This window comes from Chenopodium quinoa, unplaced genomic scaffold (assembly GCF_001683475.1).
Source record: "Chenopodium quinoa cultivar QQ74 unplaced genomic scaffold, ASM168347v1, whole genome shotgun sequence".
Classification (NCBI taxonomy): domain Eukaryota; kingdom Viridiplantae; phylum Streptophyta; class Magnoliopsida; order Caryophyllales; family Amaranthaceae; genus Chenopodium; species Chenopodium quinoa.
In genome coordinates this window covers 93,851-105,425 of record NW_018742846.1, presented here as the reverse complement: position 1 = coordinate 105,425, position 11,575 = coordinate 93,851, and the positions used below count along the sequence as shown (strand labels likewise).

The 11,575-nt window shown below is 33.7% G+C and overlaps 1 protein-coding gene across 1 annotated transcript in view; it reads left to right on the top strand.

The window, feature by feature from the left end:
* Positions 1 to 1,095: 1,095 nt before the first annotated feature.
* LOC110726052 (pentatricopeptide repeat-containing protein At1g76280-like) overlaps positions 1,096 to 11,575 on the top strand; it is a 28,452-nt gene continuing 17,972 nt past the window's right edge. Inside the window, exons 1-8 of the mRNA XM_021905522.1 lie at positions 1,096 to 1,251; positions 1,607 to 1,741; positions 1,844 to 1,904; positions 2,084 to 2,141; positions 3,046 to 3,239; positions 5,962 to 6,069; positions 7,278 to 7,460; positions 10,010 to 10,522. Of these exons, the coding sequence (XP_021761214.1) occupies positions 1,728 to 1,741; positions 1,844 to 1,904; positions 2,084 to 2,141; positions 3,046 to 3,239; positions 5,962 to 6,069; positions 7,278 to 7,460; positions 10,010 to 10,522 (1,131 nt within the window). The 5' untranslated portion in view covers positions 1,096 to 1,251; positions 1,607 to 1,727. The remainder of the gene's footprint in view (positions 1,252 to 1,606; positions 1,742 to 1,843; positions 1,905 to 2,083; positions 2,142 to 3,045; positions 3,240 to 5,961; positions 6,070 to 7,277; positions 7,461 to 10,009; positions 10,523 to 11,575) is intronic.

Below are 11,575 nucleotides of genomic sequence, written 5' to 3'. Positions count from 1 at the left end.
AACTCTCACATAAGAATACTCATACATTGAGGAGGAGGACCTAGAGATATAACTCATGGTGTTAAAATTTGTGGTTAAGCAAAAAAAAAAAAAAAAGGACTGCTATGCGTTGAGTATTTATGCAAAAGAGGGTGTGAAATAAAACTAACGGCTAGTTTCCCAAATTTCAAACTAGCCGTTGTACCTCAAAAAATAGAGGTATTTTGTGTAATTATTTTACAAAGTTAGGGCATTTGGTGAATTAAGTTTTATACTAACGAATTAACGTCAGGGGTAATTTAAGGTCAAGGTGTGAATAGTAACAAACGTCAGTGGTATTTGGTGAATTTTGAAAAACTTGAGGGTATTTGGTGAATTTTTGAAAAGATCAAGGGTATTTGGTGAAAAAATCGTAATTTTAATTATTAAAAAAATTAAAAAAAGTAACTATGATTAACTATTTTAATGAAAATAGTGATTCTCTTTGGTATTGGTTACCAAAGATAATAAATTTTCTTACAATTTACCATAGAGAAATATAAAAAATTTGATGTTACCAAAGAGAATTTCCCAATAATATTTGAGAAAATAGAAGGATAAAAGCAAAATTGATGTTTTTAATTTAAAATCATTATTAAGCCCGACCCGCCCCATTAAGGAGACCCATAAGAGCAACTCCACTGACAATTAGCTTGCGCATGCCACATAAACTTATAGGCTAATTGTCATTTTAGCTACTTTGAGCTCCAATGGCTAGCTATTAGCTTACAATTAAAAAAATCCCACTTCCTTAATTAACTTTTTATATTTCATGTTATTTATTCTATTTTTTTTGTTAACTTTGGTAAGTTTTTTTTCCAAGCAAAGCTAATTTGTTAGCTAAGCTAATTGCATTTTCTAACTCTAATGGTCAAGCTAGTAGTAGCTAGAGATTATTTAATATTACAAGCAAGTCCCTATCTACAGTCATTGGAGTTGCTCTAATTGGACAAGCGATAGAGACTCAGCCCATTTATTTATCGGACGGATCTGACCCAAATATAACTGGGCAGGTTATTTATTAATGGGGCTCCAAGGCCTCCAACCCATTGAATTGCTCTGTCAAATTGTCAATAATAAGGAATCAAAAAAACGAATGAACATAGCTCTGCCTAGTGAATTGCTCTTGCTCTTGCTCTTGCGCACTCTCTCTCTCAGTTCTCCATTGAAGCGCACTCAACATCGCAGTTGACGTTCTCCATTACAAATTATTTGTTATCAGCAGCTTCTAAGGTAAGTTGTTGTTTCTTTTAGTAATTATCATATCAATTTCACAGTCTAAGATTATGAAAGATTATCATATAACCAGCGATTGTATGTGTTGCTAGAAATTTGATGATTGAATCACATATCCCTAAAATTATGAGCTTTAATTGATAGTTGAATCAAATTTGGTTGCTAATGTATTGCACAATCCTTTAATGTTAGGATTCAACTATTAAATTAGACCTTATCTTCCTGGCCCTGCCTCTGCTAAAGTTCTGGAATGTTTGATAAATGTCTGAGAGACCAAAGGTCAATTATTGTGAAAATTGTAATTATATGGTGGTTTTATTGATGAGAAAGGTCAAATGGTTGTGTCAAGCAGGAACTTTGTTCGATTCGTGAGCAGCGAATGTGGAGAGATTTGGCTTTCAATGCTCATTTGCTATAAAAACTGCTCAACTAAATCTTACTGTATGTTAGGCTATGCTGTCTGAAGTTCTGGAATGTATCGGACAATGTGAGAGCTTCTATACCATTTCTTTTGTTTATCTGCCGCCTATTTCAATGGTTGTCTTCCAAATTGTTCTTATCGTATGGTTTTGTTGTTCTTGCTGTACAGATTAAAGTGCCCTCGGCGGTCCATTGCTGAATTGTTTTCTGGACCATTATTGCCAAAAAGGGTATGCATTTTCTGGTCTCTTAGACATACATGTTTAGGCGTAAGCAGCTGTGTTATCTAGATAGGTTTTATCTGATCGTGGCGATTATCAGACAAAGTTGTCAAAGTGCTCCATATATAACAAAAATGAAGTAAGATTAATGGTTCATAGATCATGATTGACTTTTTATGCTGTTGCAGGGGAAGAATAATGGACATCTTATGGTGGAATCATTCCAAACTATCGCTGGCACAAAAGGCAAGGCAGAATTTCGCGGCTGATCTAAGTTTTCTTTCTGATTTTGATATATATATATATATATTGCCGTGTTGTATTTAAACAAGAACATGAAAGGTTTCTGAGGAGTCTTGTCTACTCAAGATATCCTCAAATTTATTTATTATGGTCATTCTCATAAATAAATGTAATACTGTAAACGTTGGAGATGTCCAGAGCTTTCCTGTCTCACTACAGTTTTACACCTCGCTTGTTTTTACATTTTCAATTATCTGGTATCTATTGCTAGTTGTACACTTGTCGATTCTATTTTTGCTGGACTCCAAGCACAGTGTTGCAATTGTTTTTGGTGTGTTCATTGTTATAGCTTCTGCGAGTTTGATGAATAATCATTACCCCTTTGAGAGTAAGTTTAACAACAAATTTCTAGAAATAGAACTGTAGTAAACAATCATTGCAGAAACTTTGCTGCTACAGATTCATGAAGAAATAATACATGATGAATAAAAAGCTGCAAAATCATTGTTTCTATCTTTCACAAGTCATGTTATTACTTATTATCACTTTACTTTTCAGAATAGTATTATAGATTTATAGTAATCCTATTTGGCATACAATTAGAAACTTGGTTGCAGGAGGTACTCAAAGCATATTTGTTCTATCATTTCAATAGTAAACTATTTTTGCTACTAATAGTTCCCTTTGAAGGAAAATTGTATACCATATGCAACTAAAAATTTGATTGTTTAATTGTTCATATGTATGTGCTTATAGTTTGCTGCAGATTGAATTTAAGTTGTTCATGATAGAATGTCTAGAACTTTAGATTGCTTAGAAGTTGATCATTGCTATGATGCTTTCATTTCTTGTTCTTTTCTCTTCTCATTATTGTGGATCAAACTTTCAATTGTGCTTTTGTTCGCAGATCCCTTTAATTTTGGCTACATGGGAGATACAATGACCAATCCCTTAGGTCTTCAAGTAGTCAATGCTCTTCAATTAGGTCACAGAAGCCAAGCTTCTTATATGCTTTCGGATGCTGGTGCTGCAATCCATGCAATTAATGCTGAAGATATTGTTTATATTCTTGAATACTGTGCAAGATTACCGGATCCATTGGTGAGTGTAGCTATCCTCGAGACAATTTTATGTTGTAATTTGTGAATGAGTTGTCCTCGGTATAAAAAAGCGCGTCTAAGTCATGTCTAGGCGCTAGGCAATTAAGGTAGAGCGCATTTTATGCTCTAGGTGAGGCGCTTTCTTAAAGGCATACCCGAAGCACGTACATCTTAAAGGCATGCCAGGCGCGCTTCAGGAGCTTTAGTGCTCTCCGAGCTATTTATACGTTTGTCCTTGGGTAAAAACATAGCTGTGCTCGTGTTATATCTAAAAAGAATGTCAAATGCTAGTTATTGATCTAACAACAAAAATAATATTGAAATATATTTATGAATATATATGCACTCGTGAGAACCCCTCCTTTATGTGAGAACACTCTAGATGTTCTAAATTTTAAATCAGGTGCTCTAAATTTCTATTCACGTGTTCAAAATCTTAAATGAGTAAATTAGATGTTCTAAATTATTACTTGCATGTTCTAAATCTTAAATGAGTTAAATCCAGATGTTCAAAATTATTTTTCACATTTTCTAAATCTTAAATTAGTTCTTAAAATTTTTTAATTTATATGTTCTAAATTTTAAATCATGTTTTCTAAGATTTTTAATCATATGTTTAGATTTTGAATCAGACGATCTAGATTTTAAATCATATGTTCTATATTTTATATCATGTGTTCTAAATTTTTACCTATATGTCCTAAATTTTACTCACATGTACTAAATTTTAAATTAGGTGTTCTAAATTTTTATTCACATGTTCTAAATCTTAAATCAGATATTCTAAATTTTACTCATGTGCTCTAATTTTAAAATAAGATTTTCTAAATTTTTACTCACATGTTTTAAATTTTAAATGGTGTTCTAAATTATTACTTATGCAGATGGTCTAAATTTTTACTTATATGTTCTAAATTTTAAATCACGTGTTCAAAATCTTTAATCGTATGTTCTAAGTTTTACTCGCATGTACAAAATTTTTAGATAAGTTCTCATATAAGTATGGTGTTCATATATATATATATATATATATATAATGACATCTACGTATTTTGCAATTTTCATATAACATAATTTTCGTGTTATATATGTATACATTTACATACATTTACTAATTTTGCAATTTTACAAAACTAGTTCTAGTTTCGATTTTAATAAGTAAATGAAATCAATCGAAATGTAAATGAATTGCTTAAAAAGTAAAGATATTAAGAATCGGTTTGAAAAGGTGTGGAAATACAAAAATGCCATTAATGAGCACATGGAACATCTTGACCGTGTGATTATGATGATATGAGGGTTTAGATTGGTTTCTTGTTTTCATTTTAGCCTTACTCCTTGCAAAGTTCGACTCACGTTGCATTTGTACGATCTCCAATGTGCATCTTTGGTCATTAACGTCTTCGATTATGTATAAGTGAAAATTATACAAAGTTGATTTTTGCAAAATTTACGCTAGGAAAAATCCAATAAGATCGCACATGCTAATTTGTTTCTTTTATACTCCCTTTGCTCCCATGTAATTGACACATTGAAATGGGCACAGAGTTTAAGAAATGTTTGGGTGGGGTAGTCTTAGTTAATTGTTTATTGTAAAGTGAAATTAGTGGAATGTTACTATATTCATAGAAATTTTGCATGAGCCATTGTAGAGTGAAGTTAGTGGAATATTTGAATGGGGGTGGGGATTATTTTAATATAAACCTTAAAAGTGGTGGGCCATTGTGTAAGGTAGAAAACAATTAAATATTAGTGTGTCCTTACCATTTTTGGTACTGGGTTAATTATTCAAGGTCTGAACAAAAGAGGGAAGTGTGACAATTATTTAGGAACGGAGGGAGTATAAATCATGAAATATGGTGCCACATGCATGAATAGTAAGTGGGTAGGATTTTTAGAAGTGGAGGTAGTATATATATGTTGTAACCATTGAAAACGTTCTCCAAAGTAGAAAAAAATAGCAAATGTTTAATCAACAAAATGGAACAGATGGAGATAAATAGTGTAACTACCAAAAAAGAACATGGAGGTGGTGACAGGTAAGGTATGACAAGAGCACTTGGCAATGCCTTGTATTTAAGATGCCTAAATAGATTTGATTCAGGATATGGCTTAGTGGGTCAATGTGGAGTCTCTCAAACTTATTATTGAATTTAAATTAATGAAAATAAAAGACAAACTACAGGGAGCTGCCTCGTGGCTATGTGTGGTACTTGGGGTTCCTGTTTTAGTCTTAAGTTGATAGATTAATGGACTTCCTCTTTTTGTTCTTCTGGAAAGCTGTGGTAACATATGGCGATTGGGCTGTAGCAGTGATTGCATAGTATACACAATTGTATTTGGGCAGCTGTTATTAAACTCTTAAATGATGTAGATAATGGGGCACAACTGTAAATATTAAAGGAAAAGGAAAGAATTAAAAGTAAGGACTTAGAACAGCTTTTAGGGAATTGCTTGTCAAGTTTGGTGAATGTTTGAAAATGGATTCCTTGATGAATACTTCAAGGGATGAGAGAATTAACAAAGGGAAGCCTAGAAATATATATTTTCAATAAGCAGTTACACCTTGTTTTTATGTCCAAATTAATTTTTGAATCAACTTATCGTTTAATTACCTGCAATCCTGATGTAGTTTGTTACAGCTGAAACTGTTTTTCAGTATTTCATGTATTGTAGCTGGTAATGTATTACTTTTTATTAATGCAATCTATTACCTGCTGCAGTTTGTTATGGAAATTTGGAGAGTCCTTGAAGGACATGATATTGCTTTGAGCTGGAAACACTATATGCTTATTGTTCGTGCTCTATGTAATGGTGGTTACTTGGAAGAGGTATGGAGTATTTGTCAGCCTGTATGCAATTAATTTGTTAAATACTTTTAATCAGCATTATTTATATTTTTTGTTCAAAGTAAAGTTTTAGCAATTATTAAAAGTGTCAAAACTTATTCATCCTTAAAGCAGGACTAAACCAAAAATATTTTCTGCACCCTATAAAACTCTATTAGACATCTAAGACTAGCATAATCAAGAAAGGAGGAATTGCATCGGAAGCAGTATGGATATAAGATAGTAATTGTCTCAACTTTCCATGAGAAAACAAGGTGTATAAGGGGTTTGAACTTTCCTTGCAACTCAACGTTTGAAGCTTTTCATGAGGACTCACCGACTGACCCTGAAACCAATTTTGCTGAGGTAAAGAAAACCTTGTGGGGCTGCCAGGGTATCTTGTAACTGTGAGTATCCTTGTATCTTATCACTCGAACATACCATAAGACCATAGCATTTCTTCACTGTGCAACTTAGTCTCGTGAGGGTAGGAAAGATGATCATGGGGCCCCTTGTCTTCTCTTTGCTTACATCGTTCTGTTAGCAATCTGTAATGGTTGGGCGTAACTCCCAAATCCTTAGGGCTTCTCCTAAATCTGTTGGAACTCCAAAGATCCTAACACGATTCATCAAACCTTTGAGTCAATAAGGTCTTACTGTCCTTACCTAACTCGATACGCTTAATAGTGCTTGTAGTCCAAGGGAATAAGGAAGTTTTGATATTTTCAATGAACCTTATTCCCACATCTAGCCATGTACTCTGGCAACGGGAGAATATAGTTTCCCTTATCATTGCTATAGTAGTATTATTACCTTGACGGACTTCGCTTCCTTAGATCCCTTCTTCGTGGCCTTGATTTCTTCGTTGTTCTTCACTGGTGGTTCTTCTAGCCAACCACCCATGCCTGAACTAGGCTGAACACCTTAGCTGAACACCCATGCCTGGTGGTTCTCTTGGCTTGGACGAAGGAGGTGCTTTGGAGATGTATTACAAACTAAGATTCCAAACTTGCTCGTTCATCTTAGCTCATGAATTGCTTGATTAATAGCATGTGGCAGTGCACAGCTTCAGGCTGTTGGTAACGATGTACCTTTTCCAGTTGTGTGTTCGTGTACTATGCATGACCCATGTATTATTAATAGCTGATGTTAAAATTTGTATTGCTGATGTTTAGTTAAATCTTATTTTTTTATCTATATATTTTTTTCAGGCTTTTCATCTGGTGAAATTTATTGGAGAAAATGATCGTATAAGTTTTATTCTCCCTCTGTGCAATTCTTTGTTGTCAGCATGTACAAAAATGAAAGATGTGGTGCTTTTTAATCAGTGCTTGGATTTGATGGAGAGCCAATGCCTGGGGAAGAATGAAGTTACATATTCAGCACTTCTCAAGGTATATAATTTAAATGTGTAATAAAATAAATAATCATCTTCACAAGATTAATTGTTAATATTTAGAAGTTTTTTTTCTACCCAAAATATACTGGTTTTATTTAGTAGTTTATTTATTTTATCTTTGGTCGGTTAAATTGCAGTGCTATTGTAGGATATTTGAAGGAAAAAATGAAGTGTGCAAGAAAAAAAAGATGAGCAGAGTAAAAATGGAAAATTATTTAGAATTGGCAGAAGCCAATTGTATATGGTAATATGACAAGAACCAGACTAAATAACCATGTTAGTATTGAGAGTTGTGTCACCCATTTAAGCTGTAGAACTAATAGAAGTCAACACAATCATTTCAACCTTTTCAAGTAAAGTGTTAGAATACCAACGATTTTTCGAACATGAATATATCGCCAACCTTTTTGACTAAACTTATAGATATTTCAACACTCAACACCAAAAAAGGCAAGACGCTGCTATACTTGTACTAGTCCAATGAAATATAAATACACTAAAAGGTCGGAAATCCTAAACCAACTTGATGGTGCATTAGATAGTGATTTAGAAAAGTCATTCGGTATGAAGTTAACAATTCTAATCAAGCAGCTAAAATATGAGTAGCCGGGGATTAGTTTAGTTTCAAGTGTTTATTTACATGGGTTGGGATTGTGTGAGGGGTTCTACAAGTTATCATTAATATGGGTGTTATATATGACACTACCTATTTGCTTATCATTAGTATGGGTGTTATATATGACACTACCTATTTGCTAACTGTAGAAAATAGCAAAGAATAGGAGCATGTTCTTTTCATTTCAACTCATTAGATGGTGTAATGATTAAAGAGTAGCCCATTAGCACCTTATATGGAACTTAGAATTGAAGCCAAAACATGAAGTAATGTTACAAAAATTATAATTCGTAGCCTGACTCATTAACTAATTGCCAATGTCTGTGAAACCAAAGCTTTCATTGGAATCAACACAGCAGTAAACTGTAGACGAACATAATGACCTTAAACTAAAATTTTTTTTCTTCTAGGAAAAAATCATAGTCTGTAAGCAAATTAATGTGTAATTTTTTTTTCTTTTCCCTTTTCCAATTCATATAATGTCTTCATTGGATCCCTGAGATATTTTGTATATATATTTCTGTATAGCAGCTTAGGGGTTGGTGATTGATTTGCTGTGGTGAACCCATGCATTTATCTTAGTAAATCCAATGTTAAACTTTGTGGGAGACTTAGTTCTGTCATACAAATAATTAAATGCGCAACAAATTAAGTGCAACTCCTATCAATTATATCAATAAAGGTTTTTCAAAATCCTCGTATGCTTCTTAGACATCCCCTTTATTAAAAGAACATTTTCAAGTTAGGCCTAAAATATAATGAGGTGCATGCTATGCGCTTCTAGTCTTGTAGGTGCTTTGAGTGGGAGAGAAAATTTCTTGGATTAGGGCGTATTTAAGTTCTGTTATTGAGTCAGGAGGTATTGGCCAGAATGTGCTGTTCAGAGTAGAAAGAAAAATGAAAAATATATATACAAAGTGTTGGGGAAGATCGAAGGTGGGTGTATGTGAAATTTACATGTTTTAACTTCATACTCTTGCTCTAATTCTAAGTTAAAGTGGAATATGGCTCCCTTACACAGATTTATTTAAGTAGAATTTAAAGTTATAACACATTATATTTCTTTTTAAAAGTATATTTATAATAGTATCGTAAGATTCGTAACCCATTATAACAGTTTTTTAGTGAAGAAAATCTTGTGGTGGACAAGAGTCACAAGACTAACCATAATGTCATGTTGATGATGCTTGCTAGCTTACTTCTGGGTCTGTACCCTCTCTTACTGAATCCAACATATTGTGATAGGATTGTGCCTCCTTTTATTTGCAAGTAGACTAAGTACTGCCTGTTTATCTCTGTTGGAAGCAGGGTTTGAGTCTCATGGGGCATTTTATGCTTAACAATATAGCAGGAATGCAACAATACGACGTGTCTTATAAGTTGTTACATTATATGATAGACAAGGGCTAGATTGGTAGAGATGACAGCTCATGGGAATAATGAATCAAATAATTTGTCTTTTAGAGGCATATATTAATTGATGATCACTGACCACACCAAGCTAAGAGATAATGTTCCCACTAGTAAGCGTGGACGAGTAAGTGGCACCTTTGAGAAGCTTCAAACCATATTTAGTCTCCTGTAGGGTGGGAGGAAAAAAGTTGTTAACCTATAAATTATGATTTATGAGCCAACATGCATCCTCTTTATTCTTTTGAATGCAGTAGTTGTGAAGGTGGGGAGACAACATGATGCCTTTGCCTAAATTGTATGGTTCATATAATTATATCATTTCTAATATTGTTCATATTAGTCATTCTATGATATTGTTTTATATACTATGTGTCAGCCTTTGGTTTGTTTAGCTTATGCTCTAGTTCTCTGGGCAATTTACTAGTTCTATTAAGTGCCATTTCTGAGGTCTTAGAATGACTATTACTTTTTTGCAGTCTATAGAATGGTTGTTGGTTCTAACTGACTGCTTTCAGCTTGCAGTTTGGCAGAAAAATTTGTCTGTTGTGCATGAAATTTGGAAAGACCACTGCAAACATTATAAAGTGAACTTTATTTCTTTGAGGAAGTTTATATGGTCTTTTACACGTCTGAAGGATGTAGAATCTGCATATAGAACATTGCAACACATGGTTGTTTTGGTGTCTATAGAACACATCCTTTTGCGTACATCTGTGGAGGGAAAGATTTATTGCCCACAGCTGGACATTCCTATCCCTTCTGGCAGTGTGGTGTGCTCCAACCTGCATAAGGACCAACATGCCAATTCTGCCTCTTCTAATGGTGAAGGAATGATTATGGACTCAATTGAGGCTTTGCGGTGTAGTCCTTTACATGCCGAAGATAACATGGACCGCTCAACTGTGATAAAAATGCTTAAGGATCCGAGAAAGGAACCCATAAAGAAGATCTTGAGGTGGTCTTTCAATGATGTTATACATGCATGTGGTCGTCAAAAGCCTAAATTAGCTCAGCAATTGATTGTGCAGGTAATAATTTTGTACCATTTCACATTCTTGTACTTTTTGGGTGAATCTGAACATATTTATGATGATGTTTAGAGAAGTGTCACACTGTAGTCATGCTGCTTCTAACTTTCTTTCTTTTATAAGTGTCTTTAGAGTTGGAAATATTTTTGTAGAGGATATGTTGCCTTGAAACCTAAACTTCGTGAATATTTTAGTTGATATAGTGGGAAAAAAATCTGCTCCACATTCAGATCTTCACGGGATCACGTTGTGATTAAAATTTTTGGGATATCTGCTATTTGGCATTCTTTTGCTTTAGACCTTTCTGTTCACCAAAACATGGAAGATTTCTTACTTAGTGATGTGTAGATTGCAGAAAATCTGGGGAGGGGATATGTACTGCACAAGCCTTGGGGAATTAATCGTACTCCATTTTTTTTGGCTATACTCACTTTCCATTATAGATATATTATTACCCATTTTTTCTTTACCTCACAGCATTTGCAATTTTTTTTTTTTTAATATCATGGCTCTTACTTTATTCACCTTCTTACTCAGTTTTTATATTCTTTTATTCCATGGTTCTTAATTTATCCACCTTTGCACTCACTTTTTTCAAACTTTCCTAGAAATAAGAGTTACAGTAAGTGCTAGAACTGAAAAATGAAGGGATTTACTTATTCAAATTGCAGAACTTTTCTGCTCCCAACTCAGATATTCCTAATACTCTCACTTTTCTCTGAAATACGAAGTTAGTATTTAGCTACTCAAATTTCGATCTCTGCTATTGGACCTTTAGCTCTGAGCCAAACAGCCTCAGAGAAATCATTTCTTGGGAAGAAGAATTAGTAAGGATTGGTTACAAGTCTGCTGCTTCTAAGGATTAATGGCTTTTAAGACATTTACATAATAGCTGTAAATGTAGTGCATCAATGGATTCTTTTATACAACAAAAGGAATGTTTTGATTTCTTCTGTAGATCTATACATGAACCCTAATTTCTGTTAATTCCCTGTCTAATGCTTCTCCAAAAGCATGTCTGGAGTGGTTCAGTTTGTGTACGGGGATGTGCTT